At 35.6% G+C, this 24,671-nt stretch overlaps 3 protein-coding genes and 1 long non-coding RNA gene across 4 annotated transcripts; 3 read left to right on the top strand and 1 right to left on the bottom strand.

Annotated features, from left to right (window-relative positions):
• Nucleotides 1-1,081: 1,081 nt before the first annotated feature.
• Nucleotides 1,082-1,902, bottom strand: LOC131630136 (ethylene-responsive transcription factor ERF014-like). The gene has a single exon (XM_058900929.1). The coding sequence runs from the start codon at nucleotides 1,786-1,788 to the stop codon at nucleotides 1,141-1,143; it is 648 nt and encodes a 215-aa protein (XP_058756912.1). The 5' UTR covers nucleotides 1,789-1,902; the 3' UTR covers nucleotides 1,082-1,140.
• A 9,781-nt stretch (nucleotides 1,903-11,683) lies between these two features.
• Nucleotides 11,684-12,273, top strand: LOC131630144 (uncharacterized). The gene is made up of 2 exons (XM_058900936.1): nucleotides 11,684-11,900; nucleotides 11,966-12,273. Exons 1-2 carry the CDS (start codon nucleotides 11,684-11,686, stop codon nucleotides 12,271-12,273), a joined length of 525 nt encoding a protein of 174 aa, XP_058756919.1.
• A 612-nt stretch (nucleotides 12,274-12,885) lies between these two features.
• Nucleotides 12,886-13,716, top strand: LOC131630143 (uncharacterized mitochondrial protein AtMg00310-like). Its single transcript, XM_058900935.1, has one exon. It carries the CDS (start codon nucleotides 12,886-12,888, stop codon nucleotides 13,714-13,716), a length of 831 nt encoding a protein of 276 aa, XP_058756918.1.
• Nucleotides 13,717-17,745: 4,029 nt separating this feature from the next.
• Nucleotides 17,746-18,219, top strand: LOC131630135 (uncharacterized). Its single transcript, XR_009292256.1, has 3 exons — nucleotides 17,746-17,857; nucleotides 17,940-18,009; nucleotides 18,089-18,219. It is a non-coding gene; the product is annotated as an uncharacterized LOC131630135 (long non-coding RNA).
• The last annotated feature ends 6,452 nt before the right edge of the window (nucleotides 18,220-24,671 follow it).

The raw sequence follows: 24,671 nt of genomic DNA, 5'->3' as shown, positions 1-24,671 counted from the left end.
GATTTAAGGATGGGGATAGGAAAACAGAGAGAACATTAGACATAAAAAGTTAGGGAAATAAAGGGGATTCCTTATTCTCTTTGAATAGGAAATAATCAAGCATCTCTTATAATTCTTCATGCAATAAAATCTCTGTAATGTCACCTAAATACAACTCGGGTTCATTGGCCCGATAACATAAGTCTAATGTTAGATAGTTCATTAGATCTTAAACGAAATTGTTGATATCATGTTAATAAATATGATTGAGTATACCTCATTCTACAAAATTGACTTGTAGAATAAATATTACCCATATTTATAAGTATAGATTCAAAATATATATTATACATTGTTCTCCGGTGTGAAAGGTGGAATTCATAATTTTTCTCACTTAAAATATCTTACTCTAGACCAAACTATTTCCTCTTTAATGTTACTCAAGTTGTAACAAAACATTATTCTCACATTGTTACATTAAAAAACGGTGAAAGGATTTCTTTTGCTTTGCTTTCGATTAAGGTTTTAAATTGCACCCTGCAACCGCAATTATGGCCACAATATTGCAGAAGTGGTAGCCTCCACAATATTACAATAATGATTTAAGATCATGCTTCTAACCTCATTTGAAACTACATCACACAATTTTATCAATGTATTTTCAAGTATTTTCATCAAATCTCAATATTTCATAACCTAAAAACTCAATTTACAATAGAAAACCTTAGCATGAAACCCCAAAACTCAATTTACATTAGAAAACCTTAGCATTAGATGCTTTTTAACATTGTCTTTCAAACACTTCTCAATAAAATTCATGCCGTAATAACCACAATACGCATCGCAGTAACTATAATACCCGCAATCGCAACACCCGCAGCCGCATCTACGACTGCAATTTAAAACCATGGTACGACCAATGATATTTACGAATACATATAAATATTTTCCTCCTTTGTTCATGACATTGACATAACAAGCCTTACATCAATAAAAACATACAAATTTTAACACTTACAATATATTATAATATGTAGCATTAGAGCCATAGATTTATTTCTTACACTAATATCTTCAAGTAGTATCACTGAAGAGAAAAGAATTGAAATTTATATTGAATTGAATTGAATTTTAAGAAAGAAAAAAAAAATCTAAGTTTCTTCAGCTAAAGTTCCACAAACGAATATCACTTTCTTCATACACATCATCAAACAAATACGATGAATATCCAAAATCAAAGAAAGAAGCACTCAACATCATCTGATCAACATATTTCGGAGACTCTAAACCTTCTAATCCATACCAATTACTTTCCATCATACCCTTCATTTCATCGTTAGCTTGATCAAAAGTCGACATAATTGAAACCTCATCAGAAGACGAAGAAGAAGAAGCCATTGATGATGATGAAGAGGGAGTGTTACTATTGACATTGACATTGAGATTGAGATTATTTGCAGCAGCTGCAGCAACTCGTTGGATTGATTTCGGAGACATATCTTGAGGAACAATGCAAAGTGAAGAAGAGTTTGTTGTTAAAGGGAAATTGAGATTCGAAGCTGAGGATGAACCTTTAAGGCATAAAAGTGCAGCATCGTAAGCTCTAGCAGCAGCTTCTGGAGTTGAATAAGAACCTAACCATATTCTTGTTTTTTGATTCGGTGCTCTAATCTCTGATACCCATGAACCCCAGCTTCTCATTCTCACTCCTTTATACTTCTTCTTCTTGCTATTATCCGAGATAACGATTGGTTTTGTTTTTGTTAATGGTTCTTGTTTGATTTTGTTGATATCTTGTGACTTAACCATAGTAGAGAGATTGAGGTTTGAAGTGTAAAATGAGATAAGATTGTTGTTGAGTGAAGAAGAAGTGTTTGAAGAATGAGATTTGAGATGAATGTGGAAAGAGAGAGAGAGAGAGAGAGAGTATTTATAGATAGTAGAGAGAGAAAGAGAGATGTGGAGGCTTGGTACTCAAGGTAGCAAATCTTGAGTGGTCAAGATAAGACAATGTTGCCAGATTGTTTTTTGTTTTTTATTTTAATTTAGTACACACAAGTTTTTTTTAAAACTTTCTTCTGAAGCTTCCTTTATACTATATTACTATGGGTAAAATTATATATATATATATATATATATATATATATATATATATATATATATATATATATATATATATATATATATATATATGGCATATCATATGAGAATCACATATTTATATGAGAATGTGAGAATGAATCTGAACCATTGGATTTTAAAATAAATGGTGGAGATTATGGGTGAATCTTTTTTTCTTTCTCCTACATCATTTATTTCAAAATGTAGGAGAGAGAAAAAAAAAATTCACCCATAATCTCCACCATTTATTTTAAAATTTAATGGTTCATATTCATTCTCACATTCTCATATAATAATTATTATTATGTGTATTTATCAAAAATTAGTTTATTTAATAAATAGTTCAAAGGTAGATTTAATTGAATGAACCAATTACACTTATGGTAAAGAAAATGGAAGACAAAAAAATTGAAAAACGTTTTTTCTAGAGACATTGGATTCTGAGGTTTATATGTGCATTTATGCAAACACAGCTGTTGGTTCTCTGTACTGATTGAATATATGCAAAACCGCGTCATGGGACCTTACTATATTATATATTTACGATTTAATTATTATTTATAATTAAATTAATATTTTTTGTGTCTTTTTTATTTAAATTTTAATGTGTTTTTATTTAAAATTTTAAAATTAAATATATACATCAATCTTTTAAATATTCTTTTTAGACAAATTATAATTTTATTATGTCTTGGATTATTAATGTGTTGTTAATGTGAAAAGAGAACTATAAAACAAGTAGTACTGTAAGCATGTAAGAAGCATTTTTCGTTACTTGTACCATAGGTTTTGAAAGGGTCGAAATTCTTCTCTCACATATCAATGTCTAGTTTTTTGTTTTCTATTTTAAATTTTTAATCAAAAAAACAGTCTTATAATTTATTTTCTAAAATTTCTGTATGTCCTTTCTTTTTTTTCCTTTCTTTTTTTTAATATAATTGTTGCATCAAGCCACAAGGTCACATGGATGATGGTGGAGTATGTGCTAAAAGAAAACGGTTTTACACGACAAATGAATCATTCCTAGGTTTGGGTCAAGTTTGATTCGCTGGTTCAAAGGTTTTCTAAGCTCTTTTTAATATTGTAAAATGTATAGATAATAATCTCAATGCATTCACGAGTTTTTTGTGAAAGAATATTCACCTAGTTACAATATAAAAACTTCTTTAACAAGTCAACAAAGTGAATTTTGTCAACTTTACAACAAAGATACAGTCAACAAAGGTTGTGTAATTTTCTGCTTGTAATGACATTCCAATGTGCAAAACATTCAAAATTTAAGAATTCAAGATAAGAGAGAATTTTTTTTGTTGAAAACATCTAAAATTTGTTTGTTTATTCGTTTGTTGAAACACTAGCCTCTCTGAAAATTCAAAATCCCAAATTAAATATATTGGTCAACATTTTTAAAATTGTTTTGAAGTATGATACTATGTTTCATATCACGGGGTTTAGTTTGACATCTAGTGGAGAATAACAATTCACCTTCACAAAGACGTTTATTTTTCATAATGGCCAATGACTTACCGTCTTAATTCATAGATTCAATCTAGCAAGAGCGCTTCTTTCATTGACATACATATAAACCTTTATTTTTGACATTACATAGGAGCGCAATCTCCTTGTTCATCTAAACTTAATTCATTAACATTCATGTCAACCTTTAATTTTGACACTACATAGGAGCATGATCTCTCTATTCATCTTTGTGGAATTTGGATATGTTTTTAGATTTTTTCTTTACCCACCTTCCTATAGGGGTCACCCCAGCGAAAACCCCACTTTACCCCTGCTTCGAAAATGCATTTCCGAAATATTTTTTTTCTAAATTTTTCTAGACTTCGAAAGTGCATTTCCGAAAAAATCCCAAAAATTGGGATTTTGATTAATTCGGAGATGCATCTCCAAAAAAACAAAAAAAAATCTAAAAATCCCAAAAATTATTTTTAGGATATTAATTAATTCATATATCATAAATTTGATATAATTTATGAGTAATGAATAATAATAATTATATATTTTGATATAATTTATGAGTTATGAATAATAATTATTATATATTTCTATTCTGATTCATATTTTAAAATTTAAAATAATTTTAATTAAAAAAACGAAAATAATTTCACTTACAAAATGAGTTATAATTTTTATTTATATATTTATATATTTATAATAATTATTATGTATTTACAAAAAAAATTAAAAAATGAGTGTTTTAATTTATATATTTATATAATAATTATAATAATTATTATATATTTATAAAAATTATTATATATTTATATATTTATATAATAATTATTATATATTAATTATAAATATATTTATATAATAATTATAAAAATTAAAAAAATGAGTGTTTTAATTTATAATAATTATTATATATTTATATATTTATATATTAATTATTATATATTTATATATTATATATTTATATATTTCACTTACAAAATTAATAATTATTATATATTTATATATTTCTATTCTGATTCATAATTAAAAATGAGTTATAATTTTTTATTTAGTTTAAAAATATTAAAAAAAGATTTTGTCTTAATTTTATTTAATGAATAAATTTTATATTTAATTTTATATAATTCAAAATTTACTTATGGAATTAAAATGTTTTTTATTTATATAAGTTAAAAATAATTTTGAACTTTAAAATTGTTTAGGAAATTTTGATTCACATTGATTTTATTGATTCACCTTCATTTTATTGATTCACCTTGATTTTATACCTATTAATTGTATTGATTCACCTTGATTTTAATTTTTTAATAATTATTGAATTCTTTCGGAAGTGTATATCCGAAACATTCAAAGACCAATTTGGTCTTGGAATATTTCGGATATGCATCTCCGAAGACACCCCTCCCAAAAAAAAAGGTGTTTTCGGAAATGAATCTCCGAAAACCCAAAAAAGGGGTGTTTTCGGAAATGCATCTCCGAAAACACCTTTTTTTCGTGTTTTCGGAAGTGCATTTCCGAAATAAGACAAATTTTGAAAAAAAAAAAGCGTTTCGGAAATGTATTTCCAAAGTGAGGGTATTTTGGGTTTTTCACCAGAGGTGGCCAAGAAAAGAGGGAGGTAGAGAAAGAAATTTTCATGTTTTTAATAAGGACATCTAATTTTGATGAAGATAATTTATATATTATGATAAGTCAAGATGAATAATTAAGCAGATAAAAATGCAAACTTTATCATAGGATTTGATGAACTTGACTATCCGATGATGTCAACCAAATGCAATGTAACTTATCATCTCAAATTATTCAAGCATGTGTCAACAAAAAGAGAAATATTTGGCATAGTCTTGAAGTAATATGGTATTCTCCAAATTTAAAAATGAGTGAACAATTGTAAGGCAAAAGGGCTTCATCGTAAAAGCGCAAGGCTAAAGCGCGTGCGCACACATACACAATTATTTTCAAAATGCTTTACCGACAGAAAATATTTTTAAAAACATCTAAAAGTTGTGTCAGATGAATGGGGAACAATCAAAATAGCTATAGGCAAAAATTTTACTTTTCTAATCGATTAGAACATTTGTCTAATTGGTTAGAAATGCACAAACTTGAGGGTCATGCTATTTTGAAGGCACCTTAATTATGTGCAACAACTAGATATCTTAACTTTCCTTTTTGAGAACTTACAAACGATTATTTTAACTATCTAATCGATTATGATTATGCTCTAATCGATTAAACAACGGGGTTGTCATTATACTCTTATAAATATATTTAAAAAAGGGGTTGTCATTATACTCTTATGAATATATTTAAAAATAATTATCACCACGGTTAATACTAGAAACCATTGTGAATAGTTCTTTGCTTATTATCACAATTTTTATTAACAACCATATATATATATATATATATATATATATATATATATATATATATATATATATATATATATAAGCGAATTTATTAAGCTTCAGCATAGAATAATCGTCACTCTCAAAACAAAACCCTAACATCTCTCTCTTCCACATGCATCAAACTCGTCTTCATAAGCTTCTTAAAACTTAAAGGTAATCAAGTTCATACGCTTTATTATTCTTCTTCTTCATAAGCTTTCTTCTATTTTTCTCAAAACAAAACCCTAACATCTCTCTTTTTAACATGTAGTGAATTCGTCCTCATAAGTTTCTTCAAACTAAAAGATAATCAAGTTCTTCCATTTTTCATATCCGTTCCATGTATGACACTAGTTCTTCTTATGAAGCTATTATGTAAACTTCATCTGCCTTGTATTTTTTTCATAGCAACATAAAGTAGATCAACTTCAACATTAGTTCCAAGAATGTTTTCAATAAAAGGTACGTTCGTGAAACATTTTATGTTGTATTTGGTTACGCAGCAAACAAAAGTAAGTATTTTTGTTTTATCGTCTCCGCAAAGATTAGTGTGAGAGAAAAAATGTCGTGCAACAATCTCCATGTTCCTGAGCTTGGGTTTTGAATGGTTTAAAATTTTAAAGTGCAGAAAGTAAAATTATGAAAAAGAAAATAAATGCATTCCTTAGAGAATAGAAAACATATCAAGCTTTGGATTTCATTTACCCGTCAAAGACTTAAATCTATCAATCAGTTGTAATCAACCTAAAATACTCATCAATATCATCACGTATCCCTCACATCAGTACCCATGTCTGCAGCATACGAGAATTCTAACTTATTGCTTAATCAACGATGTCTCAACCCATTCAACAGCAAGGAGCATTGAAAGTCGATACCCACTGTGAATATTAGATCTAAATATATGTCTAGAGTTTAGAATCTAATAGAGGTTCATCCTAGATCCTGATTTGAAGAGTATATGTCTATAGCAACTCAAATCCAAACATAAAGCAAATAAAGAATAACAACATCGATAAAGATTTATAAAATAAATATTATACAACGTCATAATCAATACATATACATAATGTCAGAGTAAACTTACATACAAACCCCAACAATGGAGAATACGTATAGAAGAGGGAATAAGAATCAAACATCTCATGTAGTGTCAATCGCGATTGAAGCAAAACCCCACTCTGAATCATTAAGATGCAACATCCAATGTTGTTTTCTACACCTATCTACCAAGGAATGTTTGTGATGGAGTTGAGAGCAAAAAACCCAAAAACCATACCTAAAAATATGAAAGAATCGTATTTATAAAAAACTGAAATCGTAGACTGTGCTAAGCGCAATCAGAGCTTGCTTAGCACAAATCCACTTATTACACATCAAACCCACATAAATCGTACTAAGCGCATGAAAAGGATGCTTAGCACACTGACCTCCATCTGAGCTCCTCTAAGCGCGCTTCGGCTAGCTTAGCCCAACCTGGGAGACATTATTTTCTTCCAAAAATGCATATTGAAGCTTTATATGTGGTTTTTATGTCCAATACTTCAACAATGCGATAAACCCTATAAAATGGACCAAAAATGATTAATCTAATCAATATTTAGATGATAAAACGATAAAGGTAAAGCTATTATGTACACTAAAGTTGAGTAGGGGTGGCAAACGGGCATGCCCGTCCCATTTAGGCCCGCCCCGCAAAAGCCCACAATAAAACAGAGCGGGGCGGGGCAGTCATAGTTAAGGGTGTGGGCCTAAAATCTTGGTCCGCCCCGCAAAAAAGTGAGGGTGGGGCAGGCTAAGTCTGCGGGCACGACACTTTTTAAACCTAAAAATGAAAAATTTATGTTACTTTTGGTGCCCGCAAAAGACCGCATAAAAAATGGAGCGAGGCGGGGAGGCCACACTAGAGGGTGAGGGCCTAGAACCTTAGCCTGCCCCGCATAAAAGTGCAGGCAAAACGGGCATGCCCAACGTGCCGGGCCCGTTTTGCCACCCCTAAAGTTGAGGTTTTGAAAAAGAAATCATAATAAACAATGTAATAAGTGCCACAAAAATACTACTAAAAATAACCATAATTTGGAACTTATCACCCTCTAAATCGAGGTAAAAACCTTATTGCCACCTAGGTGAAATCCAATATCAATAGTAGTGACATGTGAAGATCTATAACACCCAAACCCCTATTCTTCTTAGATTTACAAACATCAAATCAACTCTCCCAAGATATCTTAGAATCCCCCTTCACACCTCCCAAAAAAACCTCCTCTAAGTCCTAACTAATTTCTTTTATACTTTGGCAGGCATCTAAAAGGAAGTAAACATAGAAAACAAGAAGAACATTAAGGAAAAAAATTAAGAAGAATAACTCTACCCCCTAAGTTGACGTACCTATGATTCCAAGAATGGAGTCTCTTTCGCATCAGGTTAACTAGAGATTTTCAGGTAGCTTTCAATTGTGGGTTGACTCTTACAAGAAACCCTACATACTTAAACGAAAGAGATCCAATCTTATAACCTTGAGTTCCTTTCTCTACATTATGTCTCCTTTGAGAATGGGATAAAAGTGTAACAATAATTACATCGAGACTGATAGTTTATTTCTCCTAGGTAAGATTGACCACCAAGTGGTTTTAAGAACCTGTTAATGAGCACCACGATATAATTGTCTTTTATTTTTCATCTCTATTTTCTCATAATGTGAAATTGCTCATTCTGTCGATCCCCTCGAATTTTGCACAAGAGTTAGTGGTCATCTAATAACATTTGTTATAACACCAATTAGAAACAAAAGAGAAAATATAAAATGTAAATCACAAACAACGAACATGATATTTGCTTACACAGTTCGACCAAATGAGCCTAAGTGTGTGACTACAGAGCATGTGTAGTTTTTTTTTATTAATATTACTCGGGTGAATTAGGATTTCAATATTACAAGTAATATATATATATATATATATATATATATATATATATATATATATATATATATATATATATATATATATATATATATATATATAATACTTCCGTTTATATTACAATAATAGTATTGAACCGTGCCGCATGGTCATCTCCCTCGCCCCTACTCTTATATTTTGTAAATATATGTCATACTCAACCTATAAAATGATAAATAAATAAATAATATTATTAATTGATATATTTTAAATTTTTAAATATTATAAAAAAACTCTTTAAAAATTTTTATAATAAAAACTCCAATGCAGTTTTTAAGTTCTCAAAATTAGAATGATTTTGTAAATTAAAAAGGATAATGCTAACTTGTACTTCAAGGGTATAAGTTAAGAGAAAAAAATTCTTAAAAATTGTGTATTAAATTTAATTGAAATTTATAATTAATAATTTTGTTATTTTTTCAATACAAAATTTCTTTTTAGGAATCAAAGCAACCCCAATTGGAGCAAATATCTGCTTACTGGAAGAAGCGGAGGTTGGTGAGATTGAAACATTAGTTAGAGAATCTGCTGCTTGGGTAAATCATTGGTTCTCTGATATCCATCCTTGGTCATCGGAGGACGTGGATAATGAAAGATTAACATGGTTAAAGGACTATGGTTTGCCTTGCCATGTATGGAAACCACAGTTCTTTGCATTTATTTCAAAATTTACGGGTGAATATGTGTGTTCGGATCAGGAGACAATGGAGCATGCTAAGTTGGATGTTGCAAGAATCTTAGTCCGAACAAAAGGAGCAGAATTTCTGAATGAATCATTTAATTTGGAGGTTAATGGAAAAGTATGTGGAATTAAGGTGATGGAGCACACACATGGACCGAAAAGTTTGGTGAGCCCAAAAGATAGAAATCTGGGTGAGTTATCGGAAACCTCTTCGGTGGTTGGGGATAGCAACTGGGGGGAGAGTGGAGAAGACGATAACGTGGAGGATTGGGAAAGTGGGTCAGAGGAAAAGTCAATATCAAAAAAGAGTAGTAACGGTACGGAGACGCAAAAGAAGACTGAGATTGCTAGAGATAGCTTGGTAAAGGAGACAACAAAAGGTAACGAGGCAGCAAATTTGAGTGTGATTGATTATATACTTGATAAAGGGGAACTTGTTTCAAAAAAGGTAGAGTCAGCTTTTAAGGATGATGGTAAGGGAGAATTTAATGTTGAAGAGTCAGGGGATAATCATCGACAAGTGGCAGAAAGTAGTAGTCCTATAAGAGGTGGAAATATTGGGTCAGAATTGGAAAAAGAAAAGGAATTAGTTGTGAAACCGGTCCAATTGGAGAGAGAGAGTCTATAGTGGATTTGGCTCTTGGGCCTGGGGGCATAGTTAAAGGCTCAAAGCCCAAAAGGAAAAAAAGGATTTGTCTCAAAATATTTCTCATGTCTCAAATTCGTGGGCTGAGTCTAGGTCAAATAGATCAATAGATTCAATGTTGGGAGAAGTATCAATTACAGATTCGGGTGTTAATCAAGGCAATAGAAGAATTTTGAGGATGGAGGATAATGTTCTGGCATTGGTATGAAGTTTGATTAAAGAACTTGGGGTCGAAGGTGAAGAAGATGGAGAAGTTTTTGAAGGCATTATTCGTGATATGGAAGCTAAGGAACGTAATGGTTCTGGTAGAGGCAAGGTGTCTTCAACAATGGTAACTCAATAAAAAGGAGGAGAATTGGGCAAATTTTATTGAAGGCCAAGGCGGATCTGTGCTTCATCCAGGAAACAAAGATACCAAAGATGGAAGGGGCAATGGCAGCTAGCTTCGGGGGTTCGGTGGATTGTGACTGGTCGTTGAGAGATTAGGAGGGAAGGTCTGGGGGATGTTAGCTATTTGGAGAAAAGGTGTAATAATCTGTTATTTAGTTTTAAAGAAAAAGGTTTTCTGGGATTAAATGCGGAGTGGCAAGGCTATAATATGTACTTCATAAATGTTTATTCATCGTGTTGCCTAGAAGAGAAGAGAACATTATGGCAAAGCTTATTGAATTGGAAAAAGAAATTACCGGCGGGGGAATAGGTTATTGGGGGAGATTTCAACACTATAAAACTAAAGGAGGAGCAAAGGGGAAGGTTAGTGAGTAGTATCAGAGAGATGGTAGAATTCTCTAAATTTATGGAATTAATGGAAGTGGTGGACATACCTCTGATCAAGAACAAGTTTACTTGGATGAGTGCTAATGGCCAGTCTAAAAGTAGGTTAGACAGGATAATGTTGTTTGAAGGTATTCTTGATGTGTGGAAAGGTGTGGCGCAAAAATATGGTAAAAGGGACATATCAGATCACAAGGTTGTTTGGATGAAAACCTGTAAGTTAAACTGAGGGCCTAAACCTTTTAAGGTGTTTAATTGCTGGTATGATCATGCAGATTTCTTTGGATTTGTTAGGAATCAATGGGCCAGTTTCACAATTCAAGGTAGTAGTGCATTTATTCTAAAGGAGAAGTTTAGAAGACTTAGAGATAGCTTGAGGTGGTGGAATAAGAATGTATTTTGGTGGGTGGATTTGAAGATTGAGAACGAGGTGGGTGAAATAAATAGGATAGAGGAGGATGATCTCTATGTTAGTAACCAATTGAACCAGGAATTACTAGACAGAAGGAAGCAAGTTTATGAAACAATGTGGAATAGTTTTCACCTAAAAGAAAGCATATTGAAACAAAAAGCGAGACAGAGGTAGGTGAAGGAGGGTGCCAGGAACTCTAAATACTTTCATTCAATGCTGAAGGCAAGGGTTAGGAAAAATGCAATGGTATCTGTGCAGACAGATCAAGGGGTGGTGGAGGGAGTGGATGAAATTAAAGGGGTGGTGAGAGATCATTTTGAAGCAAAATTTAAGAAACAGAATACTGCTAGGCCGACTTTAAATGGAATTGACTCTAAGAAATTATCCGAAGAGGAAAGCAGCAGGTTGGAAGAAAATTTTACTAGGGAGGAGATTAAGAATGTGGTATGGAGTTGTCAAGGTGATAGAAGCCCTGGCCCGATGGATTTAATTCGGAATTCATCAAGAAATGTTGGGACATTGTAGGTGATGATGTGGTTCAATGTGTCCTAGACTTTCACTCGAAAGCTTCTCTACCTAAAGCAATGCCAGCTTCATTCATTGCGCTGATACCGAAAGTGGAGTTCCCTCTTAAGATGGATGAATATAGACCTATATGTCATATAGGAGAAGTGTATAAGATAATCTCGAAAATGCTGGCTGCAAGATTGGCAAAGGTAATTGAAAAACTGATCTCAAAGACACAAACTGCTTTCATCCCCGAGAGACAGATTCTAGATGGAATTCTGGTTACAAATGAAATCATTGACTATGCAAAAAGAAAGAAGAAGTAATGCTTAATGTTCAAGGTAGATTTTTCCCAAGCGTATGATTGTGTGGACTGGTCTTTTCTGAGAGGAATGCTAATTAAGATGGGATTTGGCAAAACTTGGTTAAGGTGGATGGGTGCAGGGGTCTTCAATAATAATTTGTCTATTCTTATTAATAGAAGTCCTACTGCAGAATTTGAAGCATCTAGAGGATTAAGACAAGGAGATCCATTGTCTCCTTATTTATTTACAATTGTGGCAGAAGCATTTACTACTATGGTAAGAAAATTTGTTAGTAACAGAGGCTATACATGATTTAAGATGAATGAGGAAGTGTCTTACGATCTATTACAATTTACTGATGACACAATTTTATTGGGGGGAGGTACGTGGAGGAATCAATGGGAAATTAAAACGGTATTGAGAGGATTCGAAATGATTTCTGGCCTAAGAGTTAACATGAGGAAGAGTAATATGTATGGTATTGGGTTAGAGGGATCGTTTCTTCAAGCGACTAGTAAGTTCCTTATGTGTAAATTGGGTGGCTTTCCGTTCAAGTTTTTGGAAATTATGGTGAGAGGAAATCATAGAAGACGTCAGTTTTAGAACCCTATCGTGGTGGCTATGAAAGCAAATATGCCTCCTTGGATTGGCAGAATGTTGTCAATTGGGGGGAGAGTCACTTTGATCAATTCCGTATTATCAAATGTTCCGGTGTATTATTTGTCTTTCTTTAAAATTCCAGCATTGGTGGTGGAGGAGATAATCAGAATACAAAGGAAGTTTTTGTGGAACCACAATGAGGAAAAGAAAGGAATGAATTGGGTAAGTTGGAGCTCGATGTGCAAACATCAAAATGAGGGTGGATTGGGGATCAAAGATTTGGCTAAGTTTAATAAGGCACTGTTAGCAAAGTGGGTGTGGAGATTTCTAAATGAGGAAAAGTCAATATGGAAGGGTGTATTAGAATCTAGGTACGGTGTGTTGGTAGAAAGAAGTATTCAGAAAACAAGAGTTGGGCGTAGGAGTATGGAATCAGTGTGGTGGAAGGATTTGATGAAATTAAGTGATTTTGATGAAGCAAACAGCCTGAGCAAGTTCTTGTCTTTCAAGTTAGTTGATGGAAAAATGTTACCATTCTGGTATGCTCGTTGGTTAGGTCAAAGACCTTTGAGTGAGGTCTTTCCAACCCTGTATATGGCAGTTCCCAGTCGGGAGGTGTGTGTAAATTCAATGGGATGTTGGGATGAAGAACTTTGGAATTGGCAGGTTGATGTTAACACCGAAGTGCTAAATGTGGAGATTTTGAATGAAAAGAGAGAACTGATGGAAATTTTGTCCGAAGTTAGACCTAGAATGGGTGTGAAGGATTCAGTAGTGTGGTCCTTGGGTGGAATAGGTGAGTATTTTGTTAAATCTTACTACTCTGCTTTAGTGGATGAGGATGACACAACTAGGGAGGATTGAGACACTTTGGAGAGTATAAGGTTGACCTGGAAACTGTGGGCTCCATCTAAAGTAAGGACTTTTGGATGGAGATTATTGAAAGATAGATTACCAACTAGGAAGCTATTGGTAGATAAAGATATCGATTAGGGTGATGAGAATAGCATGTATGTGTTTATGGTGATTTCCGGTAAACAACCGCTAGTCTTCCAAACTATAATAAATATGATTTGGTTACTCGCAGGATCGACTAGATTGATCCTAGGACATAGTCAAAAAGATTGTTATTCGAACCATGTTTATGATTTGTCTTGAAAATAAGAATTACTCAATCGAAATAATAAAGGTTAGCAATCACTTGGTTATACACGTAAATATAACTCCAGCGAAAGGTAAGTCAAGATAAAACATAGGACAAAAACTGTAAAAGTACAAGAATCTTAAAGTGCAGAAATGTTAAATACTTCAAAGATAAATAACATGAAAATAAAGAATGCAGGAATGTAAATGGCAAGAAGTAAACAAAATGCAATAATATCGAAAGATACTTGAAAATAAAGGAAAATACACATGTATTAAAATGGTGGTGGTGTCATACGTACATTTCTCAGCGAACTCTTTCTCTTAACACTTGATACTTGAGTAATATGTGAGTGATTTGTACAAAATGAACACCCTGAATCCTAACATTAGAACCCTTATTTATACTAGTTTCGACCTTAACGGTCCTACGCTAATTTAATGCCACGTTTCTCATGAGAATCCCCGGAAAGCCATCTGTCTCTAGACAGTTATGCAAACTTCTTCGAATTTCAAATCTTCCCGCCTGAATCCTCCTTCGACGCGTGGCAATATAACTTAACATTAAAATACCACGGAAATACACTAAGCATCAGTACTTAACATATTTCGTAAAATTTGTCTAAGTCTCGAAGATATACATTCCTACTAGTTTCAGCATTCACTATCTTCGTTATGACTTAAAATTCTTCATTCTCGAAACATGGCCATCAGGAGCCATTTTATCTTCAAAGATGGTCATCAATAACCACCTCCTTCAAATTTCAGATCTTCGAAGGACATTTTCTTCCTAAACGAAATCTTCAGCTAACAAATTGCCCCCAATAAATGCCTGTTTCGAAAAACAAGAGAAATAGGCGTTTCTTGCTGTAATAAGATTTCGTTTTTAGAGTTCCAAAATCATTAACTGACGTCATAATCATTGATGACCCTATTTCCAAAACGTCTTGTCATTTTCAAAGATGTCTACTCATAACTTACATTCCCACGTTCTGGTCTTACTTTCTGATCATTACTCCTATATACTAGGAGTAAAGCTAATAACTATTCGACCGCCGTTGGATGAAATCAACGCCTGCCGCGTGTCTCTTGGCTTTTACCCAAAAGATTTGAAAGGGTTTCCGTTAGACCTTTAAATACCGGAACTTTAACCTTCACATAACTTTCACCTCTTATTTCCTTATTTCCCCACAGAAAAGAACACTCCTGATTATATTCAAAACCCATTCCAAAAAATCAAACTTACTCATGGCGTCTTCCTCAAATGTTCTTCAACCAGCTCTGAAACTTCAACAATCTACACAGATGGGGGATCAAGAGTGCGTACCAAACCCAAATTCTGCGGAAGTGCGCGCCATTTACGCTTCTCAGGTAATCATTCCTTTTGAACTTTCTGGGAAAACTCATGCTTTTATGGGTCCGTTACCAGGAGAAACCAACCCTTCTCTGAATAATTTCTTTCCTGCTTATTATAAAACTAGGCCGTTAGTTAGTAAGAACAAAATAGATGAAGATGGCCGTCCTATTTCAGCAAAGCCTGATGATACGGAAAAATCTTCGACCGAAAACCCTTCAGCCCTAGAGAAAATTAGGTTAGACTATGTAACCAATTTTGTGAAAGTTTTTAGGTCAATTCCCTTAGCAAAAGACCCTAAACTATACTATGCCTGGTTGGCAAGAGTAGAGAAACACAAGGTTGCTTTCTGGAAAGAACTGGGCATTTATGATTTAATCCAACTGTCCAAGACTGGTTTAGAATACAACCAAACCATGTTAGTTGCGTCAGTTTATTTCTGGGATGCTTCCCACAACACTTTCCATCTTCCATGTGGAATGGTCACCCCCACGCTTTTCGACATAGCTGCTATTACGGGGCTTCGACCAACTGGAGAACCCTTCGACCCCAACGTCATGGACACTGATACCATTAACTTCAATGAAGCAACTGTTACTTATACTGCATTCATTCAACAGTATCATGACGAAAATAATGAGGTAGTCTCAGACGAAGAGCACATTGCTTTCTTAGCCTTATGGATTTCGAGGTGCGTCTTCTGTTCTAGGTCCATACAAGTAGCAAAAATATATCTCTGTATGGCTAATCAACTCCATGCTGGAACAAAACTAAACCTGAGCCAGTTAATTCTAGGGTTTCTCTACGAGAACCTAGGTGAAGCAACAGACCTTGTAAAGAATTATAAGACAGGTTCTTTGCTTTTTGCTGGCCCCTTCTGGCTGCTACAACTATGGCTCAATGCTACTTTCGAGGCTCAACTCCCATTTCGAGGTGATGTAAACGAAGAAGATCCAAATATTAAAAATCGAACTGTAGAAGGAACCAGGTTGGCTTTGCTAACTCCAAAAGAAGAGACTGGTAAACTTCGCGAGCATTTTCTAGCATATGTCATGATGTTTGCTCGGTGTCATCAATTCAGCCCTTCGATGGCTCCGTTCGTAAACAGGACAGTGGGTCCCGAATGGTTCACTCGAAAGTTTCCACCAACATCTCAAGATCAAGAGACGGAATCTATGACTATTTGGGGAGCTTTCCTTACCCCAAGGTTATTCTATCACCGTCTTCGCCCCTCCAAAAGCCAATATGTTCTCCTTTGCTACCAACCAAATCTGGTATCAAGGCAATTTGGATTGGTTCAAATAAAACCCAAGTGTCTATACGAGAAAAGGAACCACATGTGTTTGCACACTTTATATCTGACTGAAGAAGAATGTGAGTCAAAAATTGCTAGATATGCTGATGTGACCAATCTTTCGCCTATCCCTTTCAATCCCGTATTTTACTCCACTCCTGATTTTCAACAATGGTGGACGGACTATTACACCACGCAAATCTTTAACGCTGAGAGCCTTACTCGCGAACTAACTGAAGCTTTTGCTGATGTGCAGGAAAAATTTCAAAAAGGTACTTCGACTCATATTAAAGAAATACAAGCCTTTCAAAAGTTCTTTGAAACCATTTACAGGCCTGATGACCTTAGTCGGACCGTTCGTGAAGCTGCAGTCACTTTACGCGAAAAGTTTTCTGCTAAACTGGATAAGTTGAAACTGCCCTCGTCTGTTCGACCAGAACTGCGTTATGAAGTGGCTTTCAAACTTAATCCTCCAAAATTCCCTCCACTGCCAAGCGCTGATTTTGGTGTGGCTTTAAGCCCTCCTTTCCCAGACTGGTTCATGTGTGAGAATGCTTTTAAAATTCTTCAGGAAAGTACTAAAAAACGCGTTGAACGAGTGGTCCCGACTAAGAATACCCTGGATACTTTCAAAGGACATCTCCATATAGATCTTGAACATGTTCGTGTCTTGACTCCAATACCTGAAGGTTTGGGTTCAGACAAAATTCTTTGACTAACGTTCCTTTTCTGCTGAAATACTAATTCCAGTTCCAACTACAGCTGTCGCTCGAAGGAGAAAGATTAAACAGCTCCCTGCGCAGAAAGCTTTTGAAGTTTCGCAGAGCAACAAGCCCAGTGAGAGTGACTCTTTCACTGCTGACAAGAAAACCACGGTATATACATACTTTATCTTTCATTTGTATGTTACATGAATCATCCTTACCTTACCCAATTTATAATTTCAGAGTTCAAAACCTCCACCACATTCGAAGCGAAAAACCTCTCCAGTAGTCGTCTCAGATGAGGATGACAAATCTCCGCCTCGAACCCGACAAGCCCAAAAGAAAAGGCAGAAGGCCGCTACTCCTTCAAGAAAAGAAAAGGGATCTGGGTCTTCGAAACTTACTTCACCGGGTGACAAGGTATCTTCTGAAGAATCACCTTTGAAAGGTGGTAGTAACGCTTTCGTTGTCGAGAGCCACAATTCGAGCCCAGATAACATCCTAACTAAGGTATTTGGATTTCCCAACCTGCTCATCTTTCTAAAGTTTTAACTTAAAATAATTAAGTTAACGTTTTACCTTATGATTGTAGGATGATGTTGGCACAGCCACTTCCGACCTCAAATCCTTCACTCTTAATATTGATCTTGATAAACTCCAAGGTAAATGCATATTCTTTTTACAGCGAAGAAATTTCTTGCAACTTTCCTTACCATGACATGTTCTAATTATTCCATGCAGGTAAATCTCATGTGCTTTCACCAGTGATCGAAGACGCTCAACCTCTTGCGACTATCATTCCTAGTACAGCAGTCGAAGGGAGCCATTCAACTGATGATTCTCCACCTACCCACAAGAGCGAAAAAGCAGACCAACAATGTTCAAGTAGCAATAATGCAGCTGGTCATCCAACTGGTAGTGAGGACACTTTATCTGAACAAGATGTCATGGAAGAAACCTCTAAATTAACCACAGTAGTTCCTCACGAAACCACAACTTTTGGGACCATAGTTTCTCCTGAAACTACTTCGACTCCTGCCCCAACAAAGCCTACTCCTTCAGAATTGGAGTAGCTTAAACAAACCGATCCTCTCAGCTTCCTCAAGGCTATGATGGATATTGATAATACTTCACCCTCTGAGCTCGAAACTTCTCCAGCTGTACAGCCAGAATCTGGTAATAAAGAGGATACTTCTGGCCTTCTTCATCAGATAAAGGAAAAGTTCTTCGAAACCAACCTCGCCGAAACTCTTAGCAAGGATCCTATCAAAAGTCACAGCTTGAATAAACTTCTGAAAAAGGTGGATCTACTCCTAGTTTCGAAAGAAGTCTCAGAGGTGATTGTCTTGCTGGGTTCCCTGATCGAACAACTCCAGGCCAATATTCTTCGAAAACACAATGTCGACGAACAACTAACTGCGAAAATGGCTTCTCATAATTCTTCATGGAAATCTGCTATTGATGCAACCAAACAAGGTGAAGCCCTTAAGCTTAAATATTCGAAGAACCAGGAGGCATATGACGAATGTGAGAAGAGCATCAACTCCTGGAAGCAAGAGATAAAAATGCTCGAAGAGAAGATAAAGGAGGCTGAATCTCGTAAGGCAACCCTTCAACAATCCAGTGAGCAGGAATTGACTGAAGTTGCACGTTTAGGAATCCAACATTTCGAGGCTGCACGAAAACTAGTTCCTGAAATTGACGAACTGAAGAAACAAAGGGCCCTGATTGAACTTCGCATGTCTTCCTAGGAGATTCAATATTCGAAGATAAAAGATAATCTCCCTAAAGATTTTAATTAATTATCTCAAACCTTGTACTTCATTATCATGCTGTACTTTTGCTTTGTAATCAAACTCTTCGTAGAATATATATATATATGCTCAACTTCTATCTGCTTAGCTTCTATCTTCCATTTTGTTCATATTTTTGCAATCTTCGCAAGCAGTATTTTTAGCAAATCTTCCAGATTTCGCCAAAATCTATTTCCTGATTTGCCACAGTAATTTTAATTAATGCAAAACACGTGATCTGACCATCCTTCGCACCTTTTAACTTAGACTTGACGTTTCCACTCCCTTAGCCGTAATCATTATTAAGTGATGACGTCACTTTCTCCAAAACATCTCTTTAAGACGTGCGTGCATCAGTTTTTCATGATTGCATCTCAACTTCCAAGGGCGGGAAACGGCGGAAGCCATAACTCCTCTTTGGAATACCAAACGCAGTCTAATCACACATTAAAAATTAAACCGTTCCACTCCTGCCCCCAGGTCTATATAAGGGCTTAGCATCACACTTCTTCTCTTCTTTCTTGTTCCAAAAACCTTATCTTGAGACCTCGTTCCTCCTTTTGCATTTTCTTCAACACAAAACCAGAAAAACCATTTCAAAATTTTTCTCTACAAAATGGCAGTACCCCTCACTTATAACAATATCAGAGCTTGCATCAAAAAGGAATTCAAAGTTTCTGAAGAAGACATTGAAAGCAACTCCATAAGCATTAGTGCTTTCTTTGTCAACCAAGAGCTTGATTTATATTATGAAATCTTGGAGGGACCAGTTTATCCCAACATGCTGGCTGATTTCTGGATGTTTGCGTCTTTACGCATAGATCCAGAAGGTAGAACCACCATAATCTCTAAGGTTCGAGGTGCCCACATTAGGATCACTCCCACCACTATCTCTAACCTTATGAGATGCAACAACTCTGGGGAGACCTTTGATGATAACAGCTTCAACATGACCACTCATCTTCTGTTGAGGACTCTCATGGACAATGACCCTTTCAGCGCCAAGGTCATCAGGATTTGGCACCTACTCCTTGTGGGTAATTTTCGTCCACGAAACCATGATCAAAATAGCATCATGGTGGAAGATTTAGAGTTTATACTCTGTGGCTTTCGTGGGAAGAAAATCAACTTTCCTTTGATGATCTTCGAAGGGCTTGTTGAGGCAGTCTCTATGGCTGCTGCTCCTCAAGGGGTTGTGACATGTCTTCCATATGGGAGACTCCTATCTTACATATTCCTCAAAAAGGGTATAGTGAGAAGGATGCGCAACTCTGGGTCCATGGATATGTCCGAAGCGGAGAGCTTGCCCCTGCTGGCTTTGGAAGGTTTAGACCAGAGGATCAACTAGGAGGTGTTTTGGTTTAGGTTTTTATGTTTTCTCTTCTGTAATCTTCAACATTTTGGGTCATGCTTTTAGGCTTCATTTTGTAATGCATGTAATCTTTTACTTTCTAATGACAAATATTTTGCCGTTTCTTTGTCTCTTTACTTTATTTCTCGTATATTTTGATCACAAAGCCATTTTGGCATTAGTTCGACCATTTTGGCTTACGTAGTACCTTAAATATCTACGTTTTTGTAATCTTCACTTCATGCATGCTTGGTTTGTATCTCTTCAGATACTTCCCATTTACTCTTAAGATCCTGCGATCTTCCGCTAACTCTTCGATTTCGTAAGCATTATTCGAAAATACCTTTAAGATTCGAAAGGGTCCTTCCCAGTGTGGGGACCATTTACCAAGTGCCTGATTCTTTCGATCTATAGGTAAAATAACTTTCCAAACTAAGTCATTATTGACAAACGTTTTACCTTTCACCTTTTTGTTGTATGCTCTGGATACTCTTTTCTTTTGCCTTTTTATCATCTCCAATGCTCGAAGTCTATCTTCGTCCAGGTCTACTAATTCATTCATCATTAACTCCCAGTATATGTTGGGAGGGATTTCTGCCTGTCTTTGTATCCTTACTGACTGCAGGTATATCTCGACTGGGAGTACTGCGTCGTGACCAAACTTCAGTTGGAAAGGCGTAGTATTTGTAGCTTCCTTTGGAGATGTTCGACAAGCCCAAAGTGCTTGGTCCAAAGTTTTATGCCAATTCTTTGGTTTTTTCCCCACATGTTTCTTGATAAGACCAATTATTATCTTGTTTGCTGCTTCAACTTGTCCATTTGCCTGAGCATAGTAAGGTGTAGAAGTAAACTATTTGAACCCTATTTCTTTGGCGAAGTCCTGCATCTTTCGCCCAGTAAACACTGATCCTTGATCAGTAGTTATAATTTCTGGGATTCCAAATCTGTATATAATATGTTTTTGAATAAACTCAATCACAGCTTCTTGGTCCACATTCGCAAGTGGTATTGCTTCGACCCATTTTGTGAAGTAGTCTATTCCTACCAATATGTATCTTTGACCTTTAGATGATTTGGGGTGAATTTCTCCAATCAAATCTAGTGCCCATCCCCTAAAAGGCCATGGTTTCACTATTGAACTTAATTCGTTTGCTGGGGCGTGTTGGATACCTGCATGTTCTTGACATTCTTGACACCCTTTCGCAAACTCTATGCAGTCTTTTAACATGGAAGGCCAATACATTCCATAACGAAACAGAAGCCATTTCATTTTGTGTCCTGCTTGATGTGCACCACATGCTCCACTGTGTACATTTGAAAGAGCCAAATATGCTTCTGCTTCACCCAAGCATTTTAACAAGACCCCTTCAGGAGTTTTCTTGAACAATTCGTTTCCCATCAAAAAATATGACAGGGCTCTATATTTCACCTTCCTGTCTGTGTCTATCGAAGGATTCTTTAGATAGTTTACTATTGGACTTCTCCAATCTGCATCTGTTAATTAGTCTATGTTTAATACTTCGAACTCTTCTTTGTTAGCGTAACCTAATTGTGAATTCTCCAGATCACTCGGGGAAAGTTTAGTAGACATTGCTCTCCCTCTTACTTCGATCAATTCTTCTAACTTCTCTTTTGATACCCTGTATCCTGAGGCTAACTGTGCCAAGTCATTTGCTTCTTGGTTGTTAGTCCTTGAGACGTGTTTTATTTCCACATACTCGAATTTTTTGAGCAACCTATTTGCTATGACAAAGTACATGATCAAATTTTCTTTGATGCATTTGTATTCCTTTGTCAGTTGTCTAATCACCAGTTCAGAATCTCCTTTAATTTCGACTCTAGTTGCCCCCAATTCTAACAAAGCTTCAAGTCCAGCAATTAGTGCTTCACATTCAGCTTCGATGTTGGAGCATAAAGGACCTTCAATCTTGTACTTGAGCTTTGTTGGAATTCCATCAGGAGAAATTATCAATATTCCAACTCCAGTTCCTTCTCTGTGAGTCGAACCATCGAAGTATAGCTTCCAAGGCTTCAAATCTACATATTGTTGAGGATTCTCAACCACTGCATGGTCAACAATGAAATCTGACACAATCTGACCTTTCATTGCCTTAAGAGGTTGAAATATTAGTGAATATTCAGTGAGGGCTAAAGCCATTTGCCAATTCGACTATGTAATATTGGCTTCGATAACATATGCTTAATAACATCACAATGAGACGAAACATAAACATCAACTAGCTTTATATAATACTTAAGTTTGATACAAGAGAAATACAAACAAAGGCAGAGTTTTCCTATCGCAGTGTATCTAGTCTCTGCATCATTGAGTACTCTACTTAAGTAATAAATGGCTCTTTCGATGCCATTTTCATCTTCTTGTGCTAACATGCTGCCTATTGTTTTATCTGAAGCTGAAATATACAGACGCATGTGTTTCTTCCCATTTGGGGGAGATAAGATTGGTGGATGGATCAAGTATTGCTTGATTTTATCAAAAGCTTCTTGATGTTCGACACGCCATTCGAACTTTCCTTCCCTTAGACGAAGTGGAGGGGAGAAAGCTTGTGTGTGTCCACTCAAATTAGAGATGAACCTTCTTAAGAAGTTTATCTTACCCAGCAAGGACTGTAATTCTTTCTTCGTGGATGGAGGCTTGGTTTCCATAATAGCCTTCGTTTTATTCTGATTAATTTCTATCCCCTTTTTATGAACCACGAAGCCCAGGAAATCTCCAGCCTGCACAAAGAAAGCACATTTGAGGAGATTCATTTTTAAGCCATGTTTTCTCATTCTTTCGAATGATTGGCTTAGATGATCTAGATGATCGCAATATGAGACAGATTTAACTACGATGTCATCTATGTATACTTGCATGAACGTTTCTATAAAATCATGAAATATTGAATTCATTGCTCTCTGGTAGGTTGCCCCAGCATTCTTTAAACCGAAAGGCATCACAACCCACTCATAGGTGCCTATTGCCCCTGGGCAATGAAAAGCTGTTTTAGACACATCTTCTTCTGCAATGAAAATCTGATTATAACCAGAGTATCCATCCAACATACTTAGATACTCGAAACCTGCGGCTGAATCCACTAACATTTCTGCCACAGGCATGGGATATTCATCCTTAGGAGTTGCTGCATTTAGATCACGAAAATCTATGCATACTCTTAATAAACCATTCTTTTTAATAACTGGTACAATATTAGCAATCCATTCGACATACCTTGTGGTTTTGATGAACTTACACCGTAAGAGTCTTTCGACTTCTGCTTTAATCTTCGAATGAATTTCTGGTGCGAACCTTCTAGGAGTTTGCAAAGCAATCTCATCGCGCCCATTCTTTTTCCTTCCTTTATAGGTAACTTCAATTCGACCAAATCGCGCCTTAGACCAGGCATCTCATCGTAATCCCATGCAAAGCAATCTTTGTTCTTTTTCAACAACGCGATCACTTTTGACTTCAGTGGTGGCTCTAGTTTCGCACTGACGTATGTTACCCTCTTTTGATCTCCATCTCCAAGATTTACCTCTTCGTGTGGATCTTGGGCTAACATCTTGATATTTGATCCCATTGGGTCCTTCTCGAAACCCAAAGGCTCTTCGTCATAGATTGCATCCAATCTTTGACCTATCTCTTCTCCTGAAATCTCTTTGACCTGGACTGAATCTTCAGGCAGGTGAGGGATCGTATCTATCCCCATATCTGGAGCTTCTTCTTTTTTCAGACCTTCATTAAACAACATGTTTGACGATTCAGCTTCGAGAGCCGTCTTTCTTTTATTCTCGGCTACATAAGCCGAAATCCTTTCGAAAAATGATGACTCAGACATCATCAACTTTGTCATCCCAGCCTGTTGGCCGTATTGTTGGATGATGCTCCGTTGGTGGGGTATCTTCTGGGCCATCCATTATTTCCCTATTCCACTGGAAACCATTTGGGTGTAGAGTTAAGTAGTACAACACATTTTTATTTGGGGTATACATCTCTTCTGCAGCGTGACAAGGTCCTATGTTTGCCAAGTTCCTATCGAAGTTAGTTTTATTAACTTGATTAACTTCAGCCATATAGTAACTCTGATCCCCTTCAATATTCTCTACTATACCATCTTCTCTCCAGATGGTTACCCTTTGATGCATTGTCGATGGCACCGCTGCAACTCCGTGGATCCAT

Source organism: Vicia villosa, unplaced genomic scaffold, assembly GCF_029867415.1.
Source record: "Vicia villosa cultivar HV-30 ecotype Madison, WI unplaced genomic scaffold, Vvil1.0 ctg.000650F_1_1_1, whole genome shotgun sequence".
Taxonomy (NCBI): Eukaryota; Viridiplantae; Streptophyta; class Magnoliopsida; order Fabales; family Fabaceae; genus Vicia; species Vicia villosa.
The sequence above is the reverse complement of the archived record's forward strand: the minus strand, read 5'-3'. Positions and strand labels throughout refer to the sequence as shown.

What these genes read in the sequence shown, in the direction of transcription:
- LOC131630143 (XM_058900935.1), top strand. Translation starts at nt 12,886, where the DNA reads ATGCCTCCTTGGATTGGCAGAATGTTGTCAATTGGGGGGAGAGTCACT.
- LOC131630144 (XM_058900936.1), top strand. Translation starts at nt 11,684, where the DNA reads ATGGTATCTGTGCAGACAGATCAAGGGGTGGTGGAGGGAGTGGATGAA. An exon ending in TGTGGTATGGAGTTGTCAAG is followed by an intron (nt 11,901 to 11,965) that starts GTGATAGAAGCC and finishes GGGACATTGTAG; the next exon opens with GTGATGATGTGGTTCAATGT.
- LOC131630136 (XM_058900929.1), bottom strand. Translation starts at nt 1,788, where the DNA reads ATGGTTAAGTCACAAGATATCAACAAAATCAAACAAGAACCATTAACA.